The following is a 13,778-nucleotide window of genomic DNA, read 5'->3' on the forward strand; positions in this document are numbered from 1 at the left end:
CATAATGTTTAAAGAAAGTTTACAACTTTGTGTTGGCCCATATTCAAAGCTGTACTGGGCTGCATGTGGCCCATGAGCCACCACAGGTTGGACAAGCTTGTCATAGAGGTTAGAAGTAGTTGGGAGAAGGTGGTGGTTTTACCAGAGTATAAAATGTGAAGCAGGAGATAAGAGTAGAAGAGTAGACATGGGGTCAGAGGAAGGGAATTTTTGTTTTCCCTTTGTATAAGCTTAGGCTTTTGGGTAGCCACTGAAAAGTGAGGAGTCCAGCTCTAGGCCAACATCCTTATGTGATCTTTCAGGCCTGATCATATGCAATATTCCAAGGCTATACCTGTCAAACCTTTATCTATTATATAAGAGGTATAATATATATACACATATATATACCTAGGTATTATATATATGTATATACACATAAATACATATATAGGTATTTTATATATAGTATATAATAGATATATATAAATATATGTAGTAGGTATTATATATAAATACATATAATAGGTATTATATATAAATATGTAGAATAGGTATTATAGATAAATATGTAGAATAGGTGTTATATATAATTATATACAATAGGTATTTATATAATTATAGTAATTATTAATATCTATTCTATATAATTATAATACATATTATATATTATAATATAGGTATTATACATTATGTAACATGTATTATGTAATAATTTATATAATAGGTATTATAATAATAGGTATTATATATAAATACACACATATATATACCTTGGTATAATATATATACCAGTATATGAAAGATTGATTTCTGCATACTAATTTTGTGTCTTTCAATCTTATGGATTTTTATTATAAATTGAAAAATGAACTAGTTACAACTATTATACTTATTAATAATAAACAAAATAGTATTTCTCTTATATTAAGGATATTATTACTGTAACTTATTACTAAGCAATTTTTTTGTTTATATTCTTGCCTTTTTTCTAAGATACTCTTATCTACTATTAGATATGTACATAAGAGCTGTATATATGTGTCATATATAATTCTACATTTACATTTTATTAGTCAGTAAACAGGCAAGTCAAAATTTCCTGGGATTGCCTCCGTTTACAAAAATTCATTGACATACATATGAAAATATATTAATTTTAACTATTCCATTATTTTTGATCTAAATCCACTACTTAGCCTAATAATAAGAAGAAATATTTACAGATGTTTGGATTTTTCTCAAAATACTTGTTTATGAACTAAAAGCTTGCATTACAGAATATGTGTTACTTTATTTGCCTTGCTTTTTAAAAATGTGTAACCCATGCTATTACTTTTATCCCAAAGCATTTGAATTGTTCCTTATTTAGAATGTTTTACTCTGGACCAGTGACCTACAGTTATACTTGAACTTTGCTACTTCGTCAACAGAAAAGATCAACGTTTTAGATAATTTGTTATTTTCAGAATATGGAATTGAAGAAAAAATTAAGTTAGTGAAATCTGAGATAGAATAACAAGTATAAACTTAGGATTATGTTTATACTAATTGTTAATATCTGAAACATATATTTTTGGACCATTATTGTCAATTATGTACCTTTTTTGGTAGGATATTTACAATATTGCTGAAACATCATTGATTTAAAATATAGTGACTTGCCAGTCTATTAAAATTTTCTCGCATTGATTTTGCAGGATATAGTAAGTGAAATACATCAAATGGTTAGGGCATAGCATAATACTTTTTACATAGGAGAGGGGGTGTTAAGTCCAAAACTCTGAAGAGTCTGAGTTGTTACCCTACTTGTGTGTCTGTGTTTTTTATATATATATATGTTATACACACATAGAAGACCTCTGAATTAGAGAACTGACCTTACAGCAATAACAGCAGCCAGAGTAGCATGGTAGTGCTATCTTCATAGCTAGTTCTCTGCAGAATGACAAGGCAAGAGTCAGATGCTTATTCCTATACATAGCAAGGTTTGAAGGAGAACTTCAACATTATTAATATCCGAGTTTATATAGGAGCTGACACACTTACTCTTCCCCTCTGAAAAGAAAGTGCTTATCTTTTACTGTGGAATGTAAGAGCAGAAGAGGAAGGCCTCTATCCCTAAATATAAGCATTTGACTCTGGAGAAGAGAAGATAGTGTGTAGAAAAAACAAAAATTATTTTTCCTTTGTTCCCACAAAGCATAGAATACTTCTGCGACCAGATGTTTGAGGAGTCTTCTCCACACACCAACTCTGTAGCTGACATCAGTGGGGTGTCCTGTCATTCAATTCTGAGGGTACCTACCTGAAGATGGTATCAGATCCTGCATGTTGAAGGCCAAGTCCCCAAGACTGCCCCCTACCTGAGATGCCAGTCACATAGGACAGAAGCTCCCATGCTTCTGTCTGAACAGCTATAAATTTGGGTTCTCATGGCTCCAACAAGCCCCTCATCGGGCTTGGCTGTTTCTCTAGAGTGGCTCACAGAACTCAGGGGAACAATTATTTGTGTTTCTTGGTTTATTACAAAGGATACAGATGAAAAGATGCATGGGGCAGGGCACATGGGAAGGGGCATGGAGCTTCCATGCCCTTCCCTGGTGTGCCACCCTCCAGGAACTTCTGTGCATTTTGTTATCTGGAAACTTCAAGCTCTGTCCCTTTGGGGTTTTATGGAGACTTTGTTATGTAGATATGATTGATTAAACCATTGGCCATTGGTGACCAAGTAACCTTTAGCACCTCTCTCCTCCTCAGAGATTGAGGGTTGGAGCTGAAAGTCCTAACCCTCTAATCATGCCTTGGTCTTTTAGTGACCAGGCCTCATCCCAAAGCTATCTGCCAGTCATCAGTCAGCACATTAGCTTACACAAGACATCAGTTTGGTGGAGATTGTAAGGATATCAAGAGTTGTATGCCAGGAAACGGGGTTGAGGACCAAATATATATTTTGCAATATGACAGATATGTTTTATTTCTCTTTGAATGGAAGCAGATGGATCCTGGAGAAAAGGAAACATGCCTGGAATGAGAATTCTCCATTTTTCTATCTTGCTAGATTTGATCTTCAGGAGACTTGATCTGTGTGGGAGCACTGGGAGAGCAACACAGGATTTCCTTCTACAGGGGCACATATAAATGCATATAGTATACATGTATGTGGCATAAATATTACAAGGTTTCACAAAAACTGAACATATTGGTTGATAGGAATGATATGGGGAAGCTGGGGGTGGGGGATGAAGGACTTTTAGGTAGACTCTTTAGTCTTTAACTTTTTTGGTACCTTTTGTGTTTCGAATCCTATAAAAGTATTACCACTTTGTGAAATAAATGAAATTTAAATTAAAAATGAGATTTGGATTTATAGTCTAAAAATTCTTAACTCTGCTTTCTAAATATACAAAGTGAAAAGTGGTAGAATTGAGTGGTTCATTCACTATGTGAGGAAAATTTTACTTCCAGCTTCTAGATGGGGTTAAGAATGGTAATACAGTTGGCCCTCTATATTCACAGGTTCTGCATCTGTGGATTCAACTCCAAGTGCATCAAGAATATTTGAAAAAAGCAATCAAATATAACAATATAACAGTAAAAAAATATAAAATTTAAAATATGGTATAACATATATACTATATTATATATGCTATATATATACTATATATACACTATATAGATACTATATATACCATATATACTACATATACACTATACTATATATACTATAACATATATGCTATATAAAATATAGTATAACATAGCATTTACATTGTATTAGGTATGATAAGTAATTTGGAGATTTTTTTTTTTTTTTGGGACAGAGTCTCGCTCTGTCGCCCAGGCTGGAGTGCAGTGGCCGGATCTCGGCTCACTGCAAGTTCTGCCTCCCAGAATTATGCCATTCTCCTGCCTCAGCCTCACGAGTAGCTGGGACTACAGGCGCCCACCACCACGCCCGGCTAGTTTTTTTTGTATTTTTTTAGTAGAGACGGGGTTTCACCTTGTTAGCCGGGATGGTCTCGATCTCCTGACCTCGTGATCCGCCCGTCTCAGCCTTCCAAAGTGCTGGGATTACAGGCTTGAGCCACCACGCCCGGCCAATTTAGAGATGATTTAAAGTATACAGGGAGATGTGTGTAGGTTATAGCAAATTCTCTGCCGTTTTATAAGGGACTTGAGCATCCATGGGTTTTGGTATCCAAGAATCAATCCTGGATATCAATCCCCTGAGGATACTGAGAGAGGATTGTATTTAGAAAAGGAAAGTAACAACTGATTTTTATATTTATTAATTTATTATTATTTTGAGATAGAGTCTCACTCTGTCACTCAGGCTGGAGTGCAATGGTGCAATATCAGCTCACTGCAACCTCCGCCTCCTGGGTTCAAGCAATTCTCCTGCCTCAGCCTCCTGAGTAGCTGGGATTACAGGCTTGCGCCACCACGCCTGGCTAATTTTTTTTTTTTTTTTTTTTGTATTTTTAGTAGAGACAGGATTTTACCATGTTGGTCAGGCTGGTCTCGAACTCCTGATCTTGTGATCCGCCCGCCTCGGCCTTCTGAAGTGTTGGGATTACAGGTGTGAGCCACTGCGCCCGGCCCAACTAATTTTTATTGATTGAGAATATGAGCAATTTATATTTATTTTCCTTGTTCTTGTGTGTTATACTTGCAGCCTCATGAGATTATTGTGATGATCAAAATAACACGTGAAAATAATGTGTTATGGATTTTTCCCAGTGCTCTAAAATGTTATTTGTTTTATATATATATATATATATATAAATGCAGGAAGTTTTATTTATCAGTTAAGAAGAAAAAACAAATGTGAGTTCGTGGTGTGGCAGTTGCTGGGGATATTTGCCATGAGGCAGCAGTTGCAATGAAAGGCCATTCTTCTTCTTTTTCTTTTCTTTTTTTTTTTTTTAGTTTCACTCTTGTTGCCCAGGCTGGAGTGCAATGGCGTGATTTTGGCCTTTTGCAATCCCCACCTCCTGGGTTTATGCGATTCTCCTGCCTCAGCCTCACGAGTAGTTGGGATTACAGGCACTTGCCACCATGGCCAGCTAATTTTTTGTATTTTTAGTAGAGACAGGGTTTCACCATGTTGGCCAAGCTGGTCTCAAACTCTGGACCTCAGGTGATCCACCGTGTCAGCCTCCCAAAGTGATGGGATTACAGGAAGTGAGCTACCATGCCCAGCCCATTCTTTTTTACCTGTACTCATTGTTGACTCCTAAGAATCCTCAGGCCAGGTGAGGTGGCTCACACTGTAATCCCAGCACTTTGGGAGGCTAAGGGAAGAGGATCACTTGAGGCCAGGAGTTCAAGACCAGCCTGGGCAATATAATGAGACCCCAGTCTCTACAAAAAAATTTTAGGAATTAGCCAGGCATGGTGATGTGTGCCTGTCATCCTAGTTCCTCGGATGAAGCTGAGACAGGAGAATGGCTTGAGCCCAGAAGCTTGAGGCTGCAGTAAGCTATGATTTTGCCACTCAGCCTGTGTGACGGAGCAAGACCCTCAGAATAAATAAATAAAATGATGCAAAAGAAAAAAAATCACCAAATGATGCAAAAGGAAAAGATAATCCAGTAAGAAAGAGTGAAACCTCATTGACTCTTTATTAAGATATGGTACTTCTTGTGACAATACTGTATTTTATTAGAAAACAGAAGTTCCTTTCCTTTTATGTTACCCATACTACTCATAACATGAACTTCAAATATTAGAAGAATGATTTTTAACTGTCATAGTTTCTACTAATATTTTATTCTTTAACACATTACTGCAGACTGTAAGGATTGAGTGTTTAGGCACTGTTACTGTATAACCTCAGGGGAAAGTTACTTTTACAACTGTCCTCCTCTGAAACTCCTGAACTGTGCCCATGCTGGTCTCTTCTGAATAGGTATTGAGCTATTGCTCATTCTTTTATCTGTATCAGATTTGTTCCTATAAGATACTGTCAGGTGGGTTCCTGTTCGATAATGACGTACTTTTTACTGGGAAATTATAAGAAAAAATTGCTTTTCTTGGATTTGAATTCCTTACAGCTCTGTTAATTGGTATTAATGGTTATATCTCCAAACTGCAAAGTTTTATACAAAGTGCTTCTACCAGTGCATACGTGGTACATGACATATATTAGGTGCTTAAATTTTGGATTTGTGGATGATGAATTTGGAAGTTTTACTTTTTGGTTGTTAAGAATGGGAAGACCAGAAATACTCTTAAATTTTAAGGTCATAAAATTGTTTCTAGTAGTAAGAATTTTATAAGAAACAAGCTAATAGGAGAATATATAATTTATGACAAAAGACTGAGACTGATATTTGCGAACTTTATTATTGTACTCTCAAGAGGTGGCTTCTACCTGTTTGATTTGTTTTTAATCTGTGTTAATTTAGATATGCTTATTAAAAGAGTTTGGGATATTTCTTTTTATGTGTGAATCTGCCCCGTCATAATACACAGTAATTAATTTAGATAAAAGTCATTTCTTCCTCTCTTTTTTTTTCCTGGGGGTTTTGGTATGGTAAAACATTTACATTTTCCTTTTTGTTGGGTTCTGAGAATTTGAATGATGACAGAAATGTAATACAGAAACTGTCTGTATCTCGAAAAAGATTGAGTTGCCTGCTGCTCTAAAAGTAGGGTCGGGTAGACCCTTCGTTGTTTTTCTTTCTGACACCCACTCAATTCTTGGCCAAATATCTTATCTACCTAATAGTTATTGCAGGAAAATCTCAGGAAAAGCATGCCAAAGAAAATGAAGGCCTTTCTGGGACAGGAAGAACCTAGTTAGAGCAGCCCCAGGCTGTTTTACCCCATCAACAGAGCAAGAAAATCCCAAGAGAGACTTTTCCTTTAACCCATTTTGTCAGTATTTCTCCTCTTTGGAACTGGAGTAAGGGAGCACAGACTGTGGAATGGATCCTCATGTTCTGAAAATTAATATATTAAGGAATATATTAAAGTGAGGAAGCCATTGGGAGAAATAATAGAGATCATTACATTATGAATGTCATTAGTTTTGGTTATTATTATGTCATGGATAATGACTACTTAATGAGCTTTGGGACATTAGGCAGGGTAACCTCTTTAAGCCCCATGACCTTATCTTTAAAATGGGGTTAATGATAGTTCTACTTTCAGATGGTTGCCATGAAAATTAAACAAGACAGAGTGCATTGCTGAGGATTTTTAGTTATAAGCCCTAGAATCTGGGTCTGACTGGCTTAAGCGGAAAAGGATTTGGAGGGGATATAGGAAATCTCAGCCTTGCTAGAAGAGCTGGAGAACTGGACTCAAAGGTTACACAGCTCTGGATACAGTGAAAGTTATGATACAGAATGAGTCTGAGGAGGACAGCTGCATTATTGCTGAGCATTAGATACTACGGCTTGCATTACCTGCATTGGGGCTGTGACTAACACTTGTCATTGCTACCTTTGAAGCCAACTGTTATTGCCACTGCCTCTTGAAATAATTCTTCACTGTTCCTTGTTCTTGGTATCACTTGCTCCTGCTTCAGAATCTCAGGCAAGTGATTGTTTGTCAGATAGTCATGCCTTGTAACAAGGAATCTGGGAAAGCACGGTTGACAGTGTGATCTTTCACTTGGGCTCTGCCTACCTTGAAGACTTTGAAAACTGGACAAAGCAAAAGGGAGTGGGCAGCCCCCAAATTGACAAATTGCCACTATTCATAGTGCTTAGTACTATGCCTAGCATGTGGTAAGTACCTAATAAATATTTGCCAGTCTTTATTGCAAACAATGGTTGGGGAGGGTTGTACACTCAGATTTAATTTTTGAAGCAAATAGATTGGAGATAATAAAACAATAAAAGTCATGACTAGGTGAATGTAATTTCCAAGCCTAGAATTTACATGGTAGTCCAATTAAGTTAACTAGATTGTACCACCCAACTGTTTTGAAGTAACTGAAGGGTGATTCTGGACTTGTTAGTCAAAATGTATAGGCAGCCAATAGTTCAGCTTGCCACTGAGACTCCATTGCCATTCTTTAGTTGCCACCTTTCCACCTAGTTTCCCATTTTTATGAGTGGTCAGTAATACAATTTAGAAAATTCTGGCCTTGGTGTCAGAAGCTCTACCAGCAACTAGAAGTATGATTTGGAGCAGGTTACTTAGTCTCTCAGATTGCTGCCTGTGTGTGAGTATGTGTGTAATACTGTTCCAGAAGTATTGTTGAAGGGTTAAATGAAAACCTGAAAATATCTAGCACATAGTGAATACTGCCCAGCAAATATTTCTTATAAAAGCAAAACAAGAGCCCTGGGAATGATAGAAGATCAAGTTTTACATTTCTTTTAAAAAGTGGAACAAATCTGTAATGAATGGGTAAATATTTCAGCCAGTGTAAGTTAGGGCAGCGCTTTCAGGGTGCCTGCTAAGTGGAAATATTTTTATAGTAATACTAAGGCATTATTTGGCTTTTTCACTTTCATTCCCTCATGAATGGGGTTTGGGGGTTCTAGAGGCTACGTGATGTGTGATGTCACAACAGATTGGATACAGGAGCAGAAATGAACATCCAGCTGTCTTCTATTTAGTCCGATATTAAAGATATTTGCAAAAATGTAGAACAAGGCCAGGCGCGGTGGCTCATGCCTGTTATCCCAGCACTTTGGGAGGCCAAGGTGGGCAGATCACGAGGTCAGGAGTTTGAGACCAGCCTGGCCAATATGGTGAAACTGCATCTGTACTAAAAATCCAAAAAAAAAAATAGGTATAGAGGTGCGCACCTCTAGTCCCAGCTACTCAGGAGGCTGAGGCAGAAGAATCGCTTGAACCTAGGATGCGGAGGTTGCAGTGAGCTGAGATCGTGCCACTGCACTCCAGCCTGGGCAATAGAGCAAGACTCCGTCTCAAAAAAAAAAAAAAAAAGGTAAAACAATACCATTCTTCTCACTAAGTTTTCCTTTGGTTTTGCAAATTTTAGTTATTTTTTAAATAAAAAGTATTTATGTTAACATGTAATGGCATTTATTTTTAAGAATTAATAAATATTTTTAAATTCCTGTTTTAATTTCTATTTTGGCAACTATTGATAAACATAACTTACATAAACAAAAGCTCCTTGAGGACCTCAGTAATTTTAAAGGATATAAAAGTTTCCTGAGACCAAAAGTTTGAGAACTGCTGTATTAGGAAAAACTTTATAGGAGGAACTGTGTTTGACTAATTTATTTGAAGTATTTGAGTGAACTTTTGTTTATTTAAGTATTGGACCTGCAACATGAAAATTTTGAAAAGTTTTCAAAAGTTTTTGAAGTTTAGCCTATCAAAAATACACAACTTATGCACATGGGGATTAAGTGGAATGAGTTGTTAGGGATAGATAATTTATACAGAAGTAGACAACTTTAAAAAAGGGATAATTTGGGATGAATAAATATGATCAGTCAGTCTGACTTATGCACTGAAGGGATGATTTGGAAGAATTACAGTCAGGTGGAAAGATCACTGGACTAGTACTGAGAACACCTGCTCTGTATTCTGTCCCTGGCTTCTTGATGCAATAAATGCATTTTTGAGTAAGCTCTTCAGTGTTTTGAACTTCCATTTTTTCAAATAAAGAATGGGAATAAGTAATTCCTGCCCTACTTTTTCTTTCATTCATTCAATAAATATTTATTGAATATCTACAGTGTACTAGGCTGTATTATAAGTTTTTACAGATATAGTGATAAAATACACAAAATCCTTGCCTCAAGGGCGTGAGGGTTTAATGAGAAAGGTGGGGATAAACAAATAAATGTATAAATAATTATAAATTGTAATAAGTACTATATATAAATAATTATAAATTGTAATAAGTACTATGAAGGAATTAACTAGTGAAATGAGAGGAAAATGCTACAGGCTTTACTTATACAAGACCAACAGGGAAGACTTCTCTGAGGCAATGATGTTTAATCTGAGATCATACTTATGAAATGGAACAAAAGGAATAGCTTCCAGCAAAGAAAACTGTGTGCAGAGGCTCTGAGGTTTGCCTAGAATGTTGTAAACATGAGGAATGGTAGAACAAAATGAGGTTGGAGAGGTAGACAGGTCTAGGTCTTGTTAGACCTTATAGGCCATGCAAAGAAGCCTGCTGTTTAGGTTTGTGAAGGGCTTAAAAGTGTTCAAGGCTGAGAGATCTATGTGGGATTATTTGGCCAGACTAGGGTGTTAGTGAATACAGTTTTAATCTGTTGAGACCATTGTAATAGAGAATGACCACTGTCTCACAACTGTCCCTGGTTGATGTTCTCAGAGACAGATTAATGATCTGGAGAGTGATTCTAATTTAGTATCATTAAAATGCTTACATTATCACTACTGATAATTTGTTCAATGGAGATATATTTCTCTTTTGGTTAGGTTCTTTAACAGAAGTGTGGTGTCACTAAATACATATCAGATTTTTCTACTAATTATGTCTGTATTTATTTCAGTGCTCTTCTTTTTAATGAAGTGAAATATATTACCAACCTGGAAGACCTTCAGAACATAGAAAATGCTCTGAAAGGAAAAGCAAATATTATATTCTCATATGTGAGAGCCATTGGAATACCAGGTATTCTTTGACTTTTGCTTTAATCTTTGCTGTGCCTCTGTACTTATGTATGCTGAAGTACTTAAAATAGTGTATTTTCTTACTACAGTCTTAATATTTAAAATAAATCTAAAGCATCTTTACTATTACGCTATTTTTCTTTAAATGGGCAGCATAATATAGTGGTTGAACAAGAACTCTCTAGGTTAGACTTCTTGCCATACTGATTACTTGTAGTGAGCCCTTGGACAAGTTACTTAATTTCAGTTTCCTAGTGATTAAGATAGGGAAAATAAATCGTGCCTACCTCTTAGTGTAATTGTGAGAATCAAATGAGCTTTAATGAATAATTAAAATTATTTTAATTAATTAATTAAATGAATAATTAAATGGTTCCTGGAGTGTAGTAGGTGCTCTCAAAGTGTTAGCTATTTCTTTCTGATTTCCTTATAGCCCTCCTGTACCTGGTGTAGTAGTGCCCAGTATTCAGTAAATAATGTTGACTAGCTTAGATTGGAAGGAGCAAAGACAGAGTAAGGGAGAAAAATAGGAAGTTATTGCAATAAGTCAAGCAAGAGATGATGCTGGGTGGCTTGGACCAGGGTGAGGGCAATGGAGGTGGCAGTAAGTTTGAATTTTAGCAGTGTTTGGAAAGTGAAACTAACTGAGTTTGCTGATCTATTGGATATAGATTGAGAAATAGTGGAGACAAGGGTGGTTCTGGGGTTTGGGCCTGAGCTACTTGAAAGGTGAATTTGCTAGCACCTGAGGTTCAGAAGACTGGGAATAGATAGTTTGGAGAGGAAGCTCTTGGAATTCACTTTTTGACATCATACTTGTGAAATACCCAATAGACATTCAAGTAGAGATATCAATATGGTAGTTGGATATTACTAGACTGCAGTTTATGTTGGGAGTACAGACTAGGGATGTAAATTTGAGAAATAAAGCTGTGAGACCAGAAGAGATCACTGAGTGAGTCTAGAAGGAAAAGAGAAGACTGAACCTATTAGATACTTCAATATTTATGTATCAGTAAGGTAAGGAGGAACCGATAAGGGAGACAATGAATGTGGTAGAAGTGCCCAGTAAGCAAGGTAAAGACAGAATTTTAAGGTGGAGAGCAGGAACAATTGTGTCAAATGATGCTGAAAGGTTGATTTAAGATCAGAAGTGCCAAGTGGCCATTATGCCTAGCAGTGTAGAAGTTACTGGTGACCTTGACAGGCACAGTTTCTGTCGAGTGGTAGGGGTATAATGCCTAGTAGGAGGGATATAAGACAGAATAGGTAGAGAGCAATTGAAGACTGAATACAGAGACTTGTTAGAAAAGTTTTGCTATTGGGAAGGAGAAATACAGGGCACTGACTGGAAGAATATATGGGGTTAGGAGAAGAATTTTTTAAAAAGCATATTTGTATGTTAACGAGAAAGATCTGGTAGGAAAGGGGAAATGCCTTACACAGGAAAAAGAGGGGAGAGTTGCTGGAGCAAAATTTTCGAGTAGGCAAGAGAGAAGGGAATCTAGTGAACAAGGACAGGGGTTGTTCTTGGGTGGGAGCACAGAAGGTTCATCTCTGGTAACCAGAGGGATGAGAAAATATGGACATCCATTCAGCCAAGTGGGTAGATAGATATGATGCTAAGAGTTTATAAAAGTGTTTTGGTTTGTTTTTTAATTAGTTCTTTGTTCTCAGTGAAATAGACACAAAATCGTCAGCTAGTTTGAGGGAAGAGTTGAAAGAGCTATTTCGGAGGCCTGGAAATAAAGAATGGTTGTTAGGCAGCAATAATAGTTAATATCAGCAATTTAAAGTGACACCATTAGCATGGTGATGCTAGCTTGTTTTGGCTTCCCTCCTCCTCTCCCCAGCTATGTTTCCTTTTGCAGCCATAAGTATTGAACAGGCCAAACAATGAGTTAACTTGGATTATATTTTTTAGCCTAAAAAACACGGCAGGGAAATTATTATAAAGATTGACCAGGGAATTTAAGCTTAATTAGGGGGAAAGAGAAGACCAGAGAGGGAGGACCTATGGATTGTAGGTCTTGATGGGTTAGAGTTGTGTGCTATACAGAGTGAGCTGGAGATGTGTGTTTGTGTAGGGGAGGAGGCTAGATATGGAAATTAAAGAGGGGATTGCAGTAATTGGTAATTGCAAGGTGTAGAGTTAGTGGTTAAGATATGATTGAAGAAAGATGACTGTGATAAAGAAGGCCAAGGCCTGAGAGACTGGGATTTTGAAAGGATCATCTACGTGGATAATAATGAAATTCCCAAGGATTAAGACAGGGGTAGTACTAGAGAGAGTGACATTGTGATAGAAGCTAAATTCTTCATGGAATGATGGGGAGTGATCCTGGTTGGGGTGTTTTGGGTGACTCCAAGGTGGGGTGGTGAGTGGAATAATCTGATGATACACAATTCAAGTGCTAGGAGAATGTGTGAGGGATGGGAAGATAATTGTCTGGAAATGACAATGAGGAGAAAAAGGAAAATAAAACATGAAAAGGAGGAATCATCAAAGAAATAATTCAAGAAAATTTCCGGAACTGAAGGTTTGAGCTTCCAGATGGAATGGACCTATTGAGTCCCAGCATAGTGGATTACCACAGAGCCACACTAAAACATCCTATTTTGAAATTTTAGAATATTAGATTAAAAGACTATTCTAAAATCTTCCAGAGGGGAAAGAAGAGTTTGCAGTTCAAGGATTGAGAATCAGAATGGCATTGAACTTCTTAAATTGCTGCACTAGAAATGGAAGGAAATGGAGCAGTGTTTTCAGAATTCTCAGGGGAAATGACTAGACCCTAGAATTCTGTACCCAGCCGACTATAGCTAATTGTGAAAATAAAATTAAGACACTTTCAGATGTGCAGGACTGCAAAAGTTATCTATTCCATATGTCCTCTTGTAGGAAGGTGTTAGATAATGGGCACAAGGAGCAATAAAGAAGACGATATTGGAAAACAGGCAAAAGGACCCAACACAAGAGAGGGAGTAAGAGAATCCTAAGGATGACAGTTGTGCAGCAGGCCAGGTAGCAAGAGTCCATCTTGGAGCAAATCAGAAGGCTCCGTAGAAATGTTTACAAGAAGATGGATTTGATAGTATACTTGATATATTTGAAGTATTGAGAGAGTTAGAAAATTGTGGAAGAGTTTAGGAAGAAATTAGGAAAAAACTTAAACAAAATTTTTAAAAAGATAGTTATAACTATC

The 13,778-nt window shown here is 36.7% G+C and overlaps 1 protein-coding gene across 1 annotated transcript in view; it reads left to right on the forward strand.

The window, feature by feature from the left end:
- Window positions 1–13,778, forward strand: part of TXNDC16 (thioredoxin domain containing 16) — a 118,598-nt gene that overhangs the window by 17,511 nt on the left and 87,309 nt on the right. The window contains exon 7 of the mRNA XM_031668973.1: window positions 10,452–10,573. Within this exon, the coding sequence (XP_031524833.1) occupies window positions 10,452–10,573 (122 nt within the window). The remainder of the gene's footprint in view (window positions 1–10,451; window positions 10,574–13,778) is intronic.

This window comes from Papio anubis, chromosome 7 (genome assembly GCF_008728515.1).
Source record: "Papio anubis isolate 15944 chromosome 7, Panubis1.0, whole genome shotgun sequence".
Classification (NCBI taxonomy): Eukaryota; Metazoa; Chordata; class Mammalia; order Primates; family Cercopithecidae; genus Papio; species Papio anubis.